At 39.4% G+C, this 13,628-nt stretch overlaps 1 protein-coding gene across 6 annotated transcripts in view; it reads left to right on the top strand.

Annotated features, from left to right (window-relative positions):
* The window catches only part of LOC144062587 (desmoglein-2.1-like), an 82,508-nt gene that overhangs the window by 66,864 nt on the left and 2,016 nt on the right, over positions 1-13,628 (top strand). For 3 of the 6 annotated variants that reach the window (XM_077584114.1, XM_077584113.1, XM_077584109.1), the window contains exons 2-15: positions 564-641; positions 1,534-1,662; positions 1,777-1,932; positions 2,989-3,130; positions 4,580-4,740; positions 4,828-4,962; positions 5,158-5,343; positions 5,433-5,695; positions 5,867-6,009; positions 7,663-7,881; positions 7,969-8,211; positions 9,543-9,673; positions 9,758-9,994; positions 10,681-13,013. In XM_077584114.1, the coding sequence (XP_077440240.1) occupies positions 600-641; positions 1,534-1,662; positions 1,777-1,932; positions 2,989-3,130; positions 4,580-4,740; positions 4,828-4,962; positions 5,158-5,343; positions 5,433-5,695; positions 5,867-6,009; positions 7,663-7,881; positions 7,969-8,211; positions 9,543-9,673; positions 9,758-9,994; positions 10,681-11,604 (3,111 nt within the window). In that variant the 5' untranslated portion in view covers positions 564-599 and the 3' untranslated portion in view covers positions 11,605-13,013. Of the gene's footprint in view, positions 1-563; positions 642-698; positions 1,663-1,776; positions 1,933-2,988; positions 3,131-4,579; positions 4,741-4,827; positions 4,963-5,157; positions 5,344-5,432; positions 5,696-5,866; positions 6,010-7,662; positions 7,882-7,968; positions 8,212-9,542; positions 9,674-9,757; positions 9,995-10,680; positions 13,014-13,628 lie in introns of those variants that run through there. The other 3 variants (XR_013296418.1, XM_077584115.1, XM_077584112.1) reach the window with 3 other exon arrangements.

Here is a 13,628-nt window from a genome sequence, read left to right on the forward strand (position 1 = left end):
TAACAAATAATGTTTAAAATGTTATCCAATCAACATATAAATAAAAATAACGAATTATGAATTCATAGATTACATAAAATAAAATGGTCATGTTCAATAATGAAATTCTCTAACACTATACAAATACTATAAATACACAAATAATATAATGGTAAAATAAATGTACACATTTTGAATAAAGTGGATAAAATAAAACACTGTGCCAATAATTCCCATTACCAATTATAGAATAAAAACATTTTTAAAAAACATTCAGTTGTAATCCACTCATTAAGTGACTGGATTTAAAATACTAAAACCTACTATAGTAAAAGTATAAAAGCACACTTTTGAAGAACGACTTCAAAATGTTGATAAATGTTGCTACTGATCCTTCAATGTGCCAATAAGCTTAAGTCAAAAATGTTGTCAATATAATTAAATTTTTTACGAGGGCTTCTAAGTTGATTGTTAAGAGGCGGTCCTCATGTCAGAAGTTCATAACCTTTTTACGCACCCACACACACACACGCCCCCGAGAGAGGGCGTTATGCTGTACAAAGCTTCCCTCTCCTCTTTCTCAGCTCAGACCTGAAGAGGACCTCCTGCAAGGCATCATTATGGTCCGAGTGCTTTTTCCTGCGAGTGTTTTGCTTCTAATGGTGAGTGAATTTGAATTACTAATATTTTTGTGTCAGTCAGGAGGGGAAAGGATGTGGGCAGGTGAACATATATATATATATATATATATATATATATATATATATATATAGAATATAAATAGGTGGAAAACGGTAAACCTACTGGCATTAACGCACCATGAATAAGGAGTGGCTTTTTTCTTTTTTGCCTTACATGATGTTGACTTCACACTACAAAACTTTTTGTTGGGGGTAGAGTAGACAGTAAGAATATGTACAGGTGGATGTTAAACACATAAGTGGACAATAGGAAATAATTGGATTATTCATTTCCCTTTATTAATTATTTGGTGGACATGTAGACGTGGAGAAAACCCCCCCAATTGAGAACATCTACAGGTGAACGAACATAAAGGGACAGGAGGGACATGTATATGTGGAGGTGGACAATCGGACATGGACTAGATTAGATTAGACTAGATTTGTTAGTTCAAAAACAAATTGGTCACACGGATGTTTTATTATTATTATTATTATTATGGTTGCCATTAATAATTATTATAGTTTTTTTTAATTCAGCTACATTTAGCAACATGACATTTTGTAGAAAAGCCTCAAGAGACAAGACACAGGAAGTCAGACATTTTGCTATGAAGCGGCTATTTTTTGATCATTTTGGACATTTTATCCAACTGCCACCAAATTTTAATCAGATATTCTAGACAGACAAGCGACAAAACTGCTTAGACTTGAGTTTTTTTTTTTTGTATTTTTGTGATCTTAATAATGGACAAAATCGTCCGCAAAGACAAGAGTTTAGCTTAAACGGAGGCTCATTGAAATATATGCGGCTTGAATGATAAACCTGCTTCGAGTGATGTCATGGACTTTCCTGTTGTCTACTGCGTTATAGCTCCAGAACACACTTGTACTAACGCTCCACTCTGGGAATGAACCAGTCCGGAAAAAAAGAGAATGGTTCATGCCTCCAAAGCAGCTCAAGGAAAATGAAGATTACACTGGGGAACAGTATATAGCCAAGGTAAGAAACACTTTTATCCACAAGGAGGCGCTACTGGAGCATGTGCAGCATCCCAGCATTGAAGTTCCATTTTTGCAGCTCCTATTCAGTTTTTGTATGTTGTGTCTATTTCAGATTCGATCAGAATTGGAAGTTGGCGGGGACATTAGCTACTCCCTGCAGGGCGTCGGCGCAAGCGAGCACCCCTTCGACGTCTTCGTGGTGGACTTCAAAACGGGACTCATTCGTGTCACCCAAAAACTGGACAGGGAGGTCATCAATACTTACAATGTGAGCAACCCCTTCCTCAATCACTCAGCTCCTTTTTTGCTGAATACCCGTAAATAAATATATCTTTCTAGTACTGAATCAGAAAACATTTATTGACTTTGTTTTGATATTTGATATCTCAATGTTTGGCAAAATGGACATTTCATTAGGTACAGCGACACCCTTTTTTTGTTTTACAAAATAAAAATATTGAATATGAATTACGTCATTATCACCCAAAATTTTAACATTATAAAATAAGAATATAAATTTGAAGACATAATATCAACATAGCTATACAGACGCTCCCCTACTTACGAACATTCGAGTTACGAACAACGGTACGTACGAACATTTCTGCGCGTACAGTATGTCGAAAAATGTTTGGAATGAGATGCTGTAAGTTAGATTTTGTATTGCGCGTAGTGCTTCTTTCCGCCGCTAATACCGACGCTTGGCGCTGTGAGAGCTCATTGGAGGCTCAGCAACGTGGCGAGGAGGAGGAGGAAGAAACGCCGGTCCCCATAAAGGAGGAAATAACTTTTGAAGCCGATTCCAGCGACGACGAAGAATCTCTCATGATATCAAATCCTCCTCTTCCTCCTCCTCCATCATCTCCTTAAGCATCGAGTACATCTTCCAAAAGTAAGTTAAACTTCATTTTATTTATCTTATTACGTACATGTACATACTGTGTGTGTGTGTGTCTTTTGCTCTCTCTCTCTAACATACGTAGTACAGTACAGTACTGTACGTATTCTCTCCATTTTATTAAAAGTTTTTTTCAGTACAAACCAATGCAGGTTACTTGTACAAGCCTTAAACATACTTATATAAACCTTCAATATACTTATATAGGCTTTAAACATAAATTATAATACAAAATATAGCACTGAAGCAACTTACGGACAAATTCACCTTACGAACGATCGTCCGGAACGTAACTCGTTCGTAAGGTGTGGAGCGTCTGTATGCGAAAAAAAAAAAAATTGGGAAAGGCTGTTGTAATACCTCAAATCGGCCATTGGTGATGCTGTGGAGCCAGTCAAGTAAAGTTGCTGCTATTTGTCCTTTCAGCTGTTGGGCATCGCCAGATTCAAAGACGGCACCGAGGCGGAGAAAAGGATAAACATCCGCGTAGAGGTGCTGGACGAGAACGACAACGAGCCACAGTTTGACGCCATGCAGCCCGTGGACGTGGACGAACGCAGCCCTGCGGGTTAGAGAACAGATGAGCGATAATAACACTTGAGACATACAGATCCATGAAAGTAGAATTTTGTGGCATTAGATCGATTGCTTGACCTAAGTACAACAACTCGTGCTTGATTTATATTTCACTGAGGTACAGTGTTCTTGTCTGAATAATGTTTATCTTGATCAGGGTCAGAGTTGAAGCCATGCGAATGTACAGTACCACTACATCATCAGTGACAAGTCTATAGTCACGCATTCCCTCCGGTTCTGATCATTGCATAATTCATTGGAAAATGAGGACGAAAATGGTGAAAAATGCCATCTCTATTTGAAAAAAGAAAGAAATGTATTTCTAATGCCACAGTGATTAGAATTTAAAGTAAACTAAAATGTCACACAAAACAAATCCTACATATGTGAAAGTCTGAGCATTGCCGTTCCACTTGAGTCCTGTAGATGGCAGTGTAACGTTACAAGACATGTGACAACTGATGACACAGCCATTGGCTGGATCATTCGGCCTCAATGCCATTTCTTCTTCTTTGGCCCCGGTTTGTTTTCTTTATTTTATTTTATTTTGCATTACCCTAGCATGTCTCCTTGGTAGAGCAAAACTTATGGCATGCTTGCAAGGTTATTTTAGTTCACGAAAACTTCAATTTCATTAACTAAATAAAATAAAAACGAATATACTTTTCAAAAAACAAAAACTAACTGAAATTACATTTTATGTTTACAAAACTAACTAAAACTAACTATAATTATAGCGAAAATGTCCTTCGTTTTAGTCTTTGGTAATTAATTTAACACATGAGCCTTTGGGGATGATTTTAAATGTGATGTTAAGTATATTTATTTCACCGGAATAAGGACATTTGTAAGTGTCACACAGAAGTGACGTCATCTAGCAGCAGCCAATAGAAAAGCACCTTCAGATGACGTCGCTCCGAGGCGACAACGAAATACAATGCTAAGTAAGAAATTTGTTACTTTTCTCATTTAACCATGGTGTTGATCAAATATTGCGCACAAGCAGAGGTGGCAAATCCAGGTCCAGAAAGTAAAAAACCATGTCACAGTTTGGCTTTAGTTTAACCCCAGGTGCTAGCTAGCTAGCTAGCTCCCTGGCTAGCAACCATGGTGCTCGTTTATCTGCTAGGGAGCTAGCTAGCTAAGCTAGCATCTATGGCTAAAGCCAAACTGTGGCAGGGTTTTACTTTCTGGACCTGGATTTGCCACCTCTGCGCACAAGTAATACACAATAAAAAACAAAACGACGACTAATACTGAAACTAACTAAGCATTTTGTTAAAGTAACTAGAACTAATAAAAACTAAGAGAACCGCCTTGAAAGCTAATTAAAACTAACTACATTTAAAAAAACAAAAACTCCAGATGAAATAAAAACTCACTAAGATGAAAATTCCAAAACTATGATAACCCCGCATGCTTTGATATCTGTGTTTTTCAGGGACGCCCATCACGACCGTCACTGCGACTGACGCCGATGAACCGGGCAGCCCCAACTCTCATCTGTTCTACACCATCGTGAAGCAGGACCCACCTCACGACATGTTCCACATGAACAACGATGGAAACATCTACGTTGACAAATCTACCCTGGATAGAGAGGTAGTACCAGCTCCTCCAAAATCAACCAAATGTCGAAAAAAGCGAGAATCGCACAAACTTGTTCACGTTGTGGTTTTGTGCTGTCAGACAACAGATCGGTACTTTGTGACGGTGCAAGCTCAGGACCTCAACGGGAACCCTGACGGACTCACAGGAACCAGCACGCTGACCATCAATGTGCTGGACATCAACGACAACCTTCCAACGCTGGAAAAACACCATGTATGTGTTGTTTTCATACCACATGCTTTGCGGTTTGGTCTTATAGTCAAGCCTTTGACTGCTACTGGTCATCTCATTGGTCACGTAATCTGTTATAGTCGTCCAGTCTAGATGCTATGAAAGCACGGATCAGAGTTTCAGAGTTCTTGTCAAAGGTCATGTGATAACCCGAGTTGGTGCGCATTTTCCTTGTAGTACGAAGGCAGCATAATGGAGAACACGGAGGGTGTGGAGGTGATGAGGTTCAAAGCTCAAGACTTGGACCTGAAGGACACGGAAAACTGGCAAAGCGTGTTTGATATCGTGAAAGGCAACGAGGCCAAGTACTTCAGCATCAAAACGGACCCAAAGACCAACGAGGGAATCCTGATGCTTGATAAGGTATGCAAAAAAATAAACAGAAACACGCAGGCTAGCCATGTTAGCTTCGCAACAAGCCACAATTTGAAACAATATGTCCGATTTCGCAGCCGGCGGACTATGAGGACGTGAAGGATTTTCTTCTTGAACTCACCGTGAGGAACAAGGCTCCATTTTATGAAAGACTTCAGCAAAGCGCGCTGTATAAAGCATACGTCAAAATCAACGTTCAAAACCAGCGTGAAGGTCCACATTTTGATCCCAAAGCCAAAGTGATCACAATATCGGAGGGCAGCAGCACTACTATCAATGACGTCATTGCTCACTACCCGGCACTAGATGGCGACACTGGGAAACCAGCCCAGAAAGTCAAGTGAGTGCATACACACTGTAACATTTGTTCCATGAAGATGTATTGATTAATGCCCAACAATCAATTCTCTTCATCTCTGCTGTTATGTTGCATTTTGTATGGCACCGATGGTTCCGATTGAAAGCCCAGATACCAAAATACGCGGCATTGCAATTGGGTTCTGTGTTGTAGATATCTTAAAGGTTCGGACCCTGACAACTGGCTCACCATTGACCCAGAAACCGCAGACATCAGACTGATCAAGATGCCCGACAGAGAGTCCACTTTTTTGGTCAACGGGACGTACTACGCTCAAGTGATCTGCATTTCGGAAGGTACGCTGCCACGATTGTCGCATTACGTAACCGCCTTAGATGTTAAGATGCTGAATCATTTTGGTGTTGTGCCGACAGTAGAGGGAAGTAACGAAGTAAACAACCAAAATGGTAATTTAGTGTAAAATTGTTTTTTTTATTTTGGTCTTCAAAACTCATTTTGACCTCTAGCAAACTTCCCGTGTTTTAATCTTATTTCATAAGCATCCCATACCGTTCAGGAGTCCAGCGTATAATTTCATGCTGGGAGACAGCGGCAAACTGTCACGTACGTTGTGTTACGTGAAGTCATGTTGACTATTTATGAATAAAGAAAGCTATTTATTTTCATATTCTAGTAAATTGTGTCCTACCATTGACAGTCTGTGTTTCCAAAGGGGTCGCCATTATAGAGTGACGTCACATTATAGTCCGTCGTGAAGTTGGGATACTTTTTTTCCCGATTTTGACTTCCTGGTTTGAACTCGGAAAAGTCTGACTTCCGACCATCTTTGAATGCAGCATAAGTCATGTCCACTCACCACTGCAATCATCTTTGGGTCTGAAGATTAAATACAAATGCCGATCTTTACTTTGTTGTAATGTCTTAAAGCATGTTGATTGAACAATTTTTCAGACTTTTCAAAATAAAATGTTTTTTTTTTATCTTAAAAGTTAAATGAAAACTTAAACAAGTAAATACCATAGCTCCTCTCTATAGTTTTCTACAGAATTTTTTTTCTTCCAAAATTTAAAAATACCTGAAATCTTAAACTTTCACATTTCTTTTTTCACATTTCTAGATTTGATGTCAAACAAAAACAAATGGTTCAGAAGGTTCCCAGGGTCAGCAGCATCTCTTTTAAAGTTAACTGAAAATTTAAATAAGTAGTTCCCTGAGATTAAAATCGTTTTAGATTTATCTCTTATCAGCCGTCGGATTTTTTTTTTTTAAAGGCCGATACCGATATTGGTTACAGGGATGTGATTTTTCCGCTAATTCGCGGAATTCCGCTTTTTTTTATCTCTCCCCCCAGCCCAAAAAAAAAAAAATCCGATTTTTTAAAAAAAATTTTAGTAGTTCAATGTGTATGCACATGACTCCGACAGATAACATCTTCTGCTATAACAAAGACATTTGTGGTATGCTCTAATATGAGTTACTTTTATTTGGTCATGATACAATTATTTGTTCATGAAATTTGAACTCTTCAACATTATTTATGTGTTAACTTAGTAATCACATTAGTTAGATATGATGATATTCTCAGTGATAGTTTTTAAAAGCAAAGGCAGTCCAATGTTTTTGAATGTGACTGATTTTGAGTTGACTAAAACTGCCATTTTATATGGGATAGTTCAATATACATTGAAAATTTATGCTGTTGTTTTGTCTATTTCTTTGTCATGTGAGTGCATTGAAAGTACTTAAAACACGGAAAACCCATGAGCTCCGGGAAGCCCCCCTTGTCCCCCCACCAGGGCACTGCCCTGGACCTAGCTGGGTGCCAGCGGCCCCCAGACCCCCGGCTAAATTTTCTGATAATTTCACTTTGGTCAAATCACATCCCTGTGGTTAAAATGCTCAATATCCCTAATGTTGATTGGATGAGGTTGAGATTGGGGGGAAAAAACAGTCTTTTGTGTGATTCCACTTGTGTTTCCCGCAAACAGACATCCCCTCGAGCACCGCCACCGGCACTGTGGCCATCCAAGTGGAAGACTTCAACGACCACTGTCCCACCCTGACCAGCACCCTCGAGACTCTGTGCCTTCCCGACGATGCGGTTGTCGTCAGTGCCGTCGACGGAGATGACTTCCCCAATGGAGCTCCGTTCACCTTTGAAATCCTGGAGGGCACAAAGGGAAAATGGCAGCTGGAGCATCTCAATGGTGAGGAGACAACATCTGGTCTGTTTTGGATCTCGGTGGACTTTAATCTTCAGGCTGAACCTCATGGATTTGAATCTGTGTGGGCAGATACCGCAGCCATCCTGAGGGCCCCAAATTCCATATGGCCTGGTCTCCACGAGGTGGAATTACTGGTGATGGACCAGCAGGGGCAGGCGTGCTCGGAACCACAGAAGGTGACGGTCAAGGTGTGCACCTGCGAGGATGGAGCGATTTGTGGAAGACGGGGCGGAAGAGGTCAGCCTGACAAGAAATCCGAGTTGGGACCCGCAGGCATCGGACTTCTGCTACTGGGCCTGCTGCTGCTATTGCGTAAGTGCCATCAAACCAGTGTGGAACTTAGATGGAAATCAAGAGGAGAGTTGTAGCGCATGTATACATTGTTGCCAGTAGGGGGATTACATGAATCTCTTCACTTGACACCTTCATCACACACGTTTGACATTCAAGATGTGACTCAGAGTTTCGTTTTTTCATGGCGAGTCATCAAATTTAGTGACAAAAACTTGAAGTGAATATTTGATGGCGATTAAACCTGTATCTTTGAGGGCGTCATGGTAATACCCAAAATGATCCAAAGTGATGCAAAACTAATAATAATAATAGATGTGAGATATCCTTGGCCTTTTTCAGGAAAAAAATTTATGTTGATGTCATTTTTTTTGAAGAAATTCCGATGGGTCGCATATCTCTCTCACATGTATGCTTCAAATTTGGTAGAAATTGGACAAAATCTCATATTAAAAGGTGATAATGTAAAAGTAGTTGAGTAAACGAGCTACCTCCTTTGAAGTTAATAGCGGCCAGTTGGTTTTTTTCCTCCTCTGTGAGACATGAATGCATTTTTGTTCTGTTGACATAATGTGCATTATTCCCCCCCAAAAATAAATAAATAAATATGGTGCCATTAGGTACTAGTTAGCCCCAAGGATAACATGAGTAGCCCACCTGTCTGTTCTAAACATAGCTCACCAGTGACGGGACACTTAATAAAACAGAAGAAGAATGATAAAATGTATTTATTCATTTAAAATTTTAATGGCACACATTTCTTAATGTACACAATATTTAAAAAAAAAAAAAAAAAAGTATTAAATATGAAATTAAATTACATTAAAGATTACATTAAAAAGATTTTGTTGAAATTGTTTTGTTTTTTAATGTGTTGAAAAAAACGAAAATTTTAAATATTTGTTGAAAAAAAAATGGTTTTCAATGGGAAGAAAATGCAGTTTTTTATTTATACAAATTTATACGGTTCATTGTGGCTCCGTAGTAGTGTGGGTTTGATCGCATGCTATTTTGGCCACATCGAAGTACCTTTGAGCAAGATACTGAAACCCCAGTTACTCTTGTCGATGTCTATGTCAATGAGTAGTCTCACGTGGAGCGCTTTTTTAGGGCCTTATAAGTTGGAAAAGCGCTATATAAATGAAGTACCATTTACCAAATATTTCAAAAAAGGACATCTTAGAGCTGTCGTTTTGATATGATATTTTTGCTCACAGTTTTGTGTCAGAATTTAATATCAGGCCATGCTTAGTTGAGCGTTGGCATTTCTCGTTTATATGCCCACTCATATCAAATAAATGACAGATGAATATTTTTAGATATGAAATGCAAGCGTGTTGTTGTTGTTCCAGTGGTTCCCCTGCTGTTGCTCTTTTGTCACTGTGGTGGCAATCTGGGCCTGCTGAAAGGTGCTGCGGAAATCCCGTTTGAAACCGAGTCCCACTTGATCACTTACCACACCGAAGGCCTGGGGGAGAACGCGGTTAGTCCTGACCACTCGGCCAGCTCTTGAAATCACTTGTGCAGTTTTTGACTTGTGTCCATCCGTTTTCCGGGTCGGTGGCAGGAGGTGCCGCTAAACCTCAGCCCGACGCAACAGGTCGCCGTAGACAGGACCGATCACGTGAACCAGTCGGTCTTTGCAGACATCTTCCAGGGAACCACGGAGCAGTCTTGGGGAAGGAGGCAGGCCAACGTCAACACTTACTCCAGGTTCGGGGGTGCAGCGGTGGGAGGTCAGGCCATGGCAGAGTATGACAGCATCGCTCTACCGGACCACCTGATCGCCCAATACTACCAGCAGGTGAGAGCTGCATACGCAGGTGCAGCTTTTGTATTATATATTGAGTGGAATTTATAACAACATTAGGTCAACAACTATGGAGGACCAAAACTGCCAAAATGAAAAATAAATAAATAAGTGAATAAATGACTAAAAGCGGATAAATAAAAACGGATATAAAAAAATATAATTAAAAAATTAAATACAAAAAATAAATATAATTGAAAATAACAAAAAAAAAATATCCATAAATAAATAAAAGTAAAAAATAAAAAAACGAGATAAAAAAAATACAAATAAACATAAAAAGAAATGTGGAAATACCAAAATAAATATATAAATAGAATTAAATATCAATCAATAAATAAAAACACTCTGCTCTCACATTTATTGGACGACTATCTTGTCCACTGTCAACACGACTTGTTGTCGAGCAACTCAAGTCGCAAGTTGTGGTGACTTTGGACATTTCCACATTTATTTGTATATTTATTTTTATTTTTTGAATCTCTTTTTTTTTTTTTTTTACTTGTTTATTTATGGATATATTTTGTTGGTTTTCTTTCCATTTATTTTTTTAAATTATATTTTATATATCCTTTTTTTTTTTTTTTTTTTTAAGTTGGCAGTTTGGGTTTTCCATAAACCACAGCACTGGATCAGTTGTAATCACAAATTTCAAATTTTTTTGTGCCATGTTTCAACAGAAAGTGTACAGCGAAGGCGGCAGAGGCAACCTGGCGGCGAAGGACGCTCACTTGAAGTACAATTTTGAGGGCCAAAGCTCTTCGGCCGGCTCAGTGGGCTGCTGCAGCCTCCTGGAGAACGACAACGACCTTCAGTTCCTCGACGACCTGGGCCCCAAGTTCAAGACCCTGGCGGAGCTGTGCGGCGGCCAGAAGATCCAACCCGATGTCATTCCACCGCCAACAAAGATCTTGACAGAACCAAGGCCGGAACTCATCAAGCTGCCACCAGTTGTCCCCAAGGTAGACCAAACTGTGACTCAGGTGGTGAAGGAAAACATGACTACGCGGAATCAATGCATGACGCCAGTGATGGGAGGAATGGAAAACCAAGGCCAGATGTTCTTGCTCCAGCAGCAGCAGCCTGTTTATTACGCCGCCGCCACTCCCATGCAATACGTAGTCCAGCCACAAGTCCAGAACGCCGTGCTTCTGGCTGAGGCATCGGCTAGCAATCTCCAGGGCGTTGTTCTAGCAGGACCTGGGCAAGGCATGCTCGTGTCTGGCGGACACACCAACGATGTCGGCCTGGTGCTGGTAGAGAACCCCAAGATCCACACCGGGAATCAGCCCAGCTTCCAGAAGATGGTGGTGGTGGAAAGCAAGCTCCCTGTGGAGTCTGTGAAAGTTCACAGGGGCAGTCGAACCGCCACGGTGCAAGGAAGGGGAGAAGCTGAGCGGATGTCTGGAGCTCAGAGCGTCCTTTTGGTGGAAGGCTCATCCAGCAGAAACCCAGCTGGAAGTATGTCCCAGAAGAGGAACACCTCTGGATCGAAAATGTCCTTCAACGTCAAAAGCACCACCACCAAGTCCACTGGAGCTCAGCTGGCTTCAAGCAGAATCCCAACGTACCGCAAGGTGGTGGTGCAGGAGACACGCAAATGACAGATTTGGGGGCTATTCCCATTGTAATACTTCTCCCAACTGGATTAGGAGGCAATCCTGCTGACTGTTTCCAGTGCAATGAACTCAGTTCCCTCTTTTTTTCTTTTTTTTTTGGTATGTAAAAGCATGTTTTTTTATACACTTTTCAGCACTAGTAACAAATGTAGAAACAATCCAGGACCTTTCATACCTGCAGTTGGCTGAACCAATTGATTGGTGAAAGACCCTGTAAAAAGAATTCAGATGCAAATGATATTTTTGCCATTTAACTTCTATTTTTCATTTCACTGTTTGCAAATAGATGAAATGGAATGAAATTGACCATTTAGTTAATTAATTTAAAAAATAATAATGCATTTGAATTAATTAGTTAATTAAAACTTACATTACTGCACTAAATAAAAACAGATTTTTTAAATGATAATTATACATTTTTTTAAATAGTTTTTAAACCCGGTTATTTCCTATTTTTTAATTAAACAAAAAAACACACAAATTTTACTCATTAATACACATATTTATTAATAATTATAGTAAGTCAAGTCAAGTAACTATTCAAAAAAATAAATATATAACAACTGAATAAATACGTTTTAATGAACTAATTTTACGGTAAAAGAAAAACGTGTAAAATGCTGAGCTTCATAAAAATAGTTGAAATGGCGAACACCAAATAAAAGAAAGCATACACAAGAGGAGCACTTTGGGTGTGTCTGCTGAGATTGTGTGTGCCTGTGCTTGTGTGAGCTTCTCTCGCCCAACCGGTTTTCAACCCCCCCCCCCAACACACACAACACGCTGACACTTTTGCCTGTTGCCGCTCTGTGAAAGCTCAACATGACGCTTCATAAGCGTATCTGCTCATTTGGACAAATAAATACGTGTCAATCTCATTTATGTTTCATATTATAAGTGCCAGGCCCGCGTCTCTATGGATGCATTCATGCTATCTTTCGATCTCATGCAGATTTATATAATTCTGTCGTTTCTAATACTTAGATGACGGACGGGCACTGTCAGTTTGTTGACTACTCGCTCTCAGACACACCTGTGGAGGAGGGGAAACAAACCAGCAGGTTTCAAGGCCACACCCCGTCATCTATGCTCAGAAGCAGCGCAACAGAAATACTTAAAAGTGCTCCTTTCACAAGGTCAAATGAAGGCCTAATCTTTTTTTTTTTTTTTTTTTTTTTTTTTTATAAAAATGAAGGCCTAATCTGACCCACTAAACATTAAAACCCCCTAAACTTTTTCAACGTTATTACTTGCATCTAACACTAATCCTAATTGCAACCCTCATAATGATATTCATGTTTTGCTCTGGGAAAAAAAAAAAGCAAGGAAAATTGACTTTTCTTTGTGATATTTGTCAAATTAAAAAAATAAACGTGAGATTAATGAGAAATAAAGTGGTCTAACATTATTTATTTATTTTATCAATAAAGGCATAGCTTTAGAGAAGTCAGGCAAAAATTGTCTTTATGTCAATAATATGTTCTGTGTGGCATGCTGATAAATATTACGTATGTGGAATAAGAATTAAGCACAGTAAGAATTTTTTTCTGCTCTATTTTTTTTGTTTCAAACACACATGTATCAAAGACAAATATATACAAAAATGATGGCTTTTGCTATAGCGCACCACAAAATTGTAAGAGGAACGAGTATACAATGAAAATAAAAGACACAATAAAATAAAATACAATTAAAAAGAAAACAAAAGCTAGAGCTTTTCACATAACATGTATTTGAGTAGCAAATGTATCTCAGGGGCGGCCATTTTGTCTTTTACAGCCATTTTTGTTGTCAACTGAAAACGACATCACAGTGCCTACGGGCTCATGTAACGACCATCACGGCTCACGTGTCTCCTGCTTTTGGTCATGTGACGTTCCCACATTGAGCCCTTAGGTACTGTGATGCCATTTTCCGTTGTGGCAGTAGAAGACAAAATGGCCGCCCCCTGAGATTGCTAAAACAGGTCGATTTTTCCTCTTCATTCACACTCCGCAAACACAACATAA

The sequence above is a fragment of the Vanacampus margaritifer genome, chromosome 13 (assembly GCF_051991255.1).
Source record: "Vanacampus margaritifer isolate UIUO_Vmar chromosome 13, RoL_Vmar_1.0, whole genome shotgun sequence".
NCBI classification, from domain to species: Eukaryota; Metazoa; Chordata; class Actinopteri; order Syngnathiformes; family Syngnathidae; genus Vanacampus; species Vanacampus margaritifer.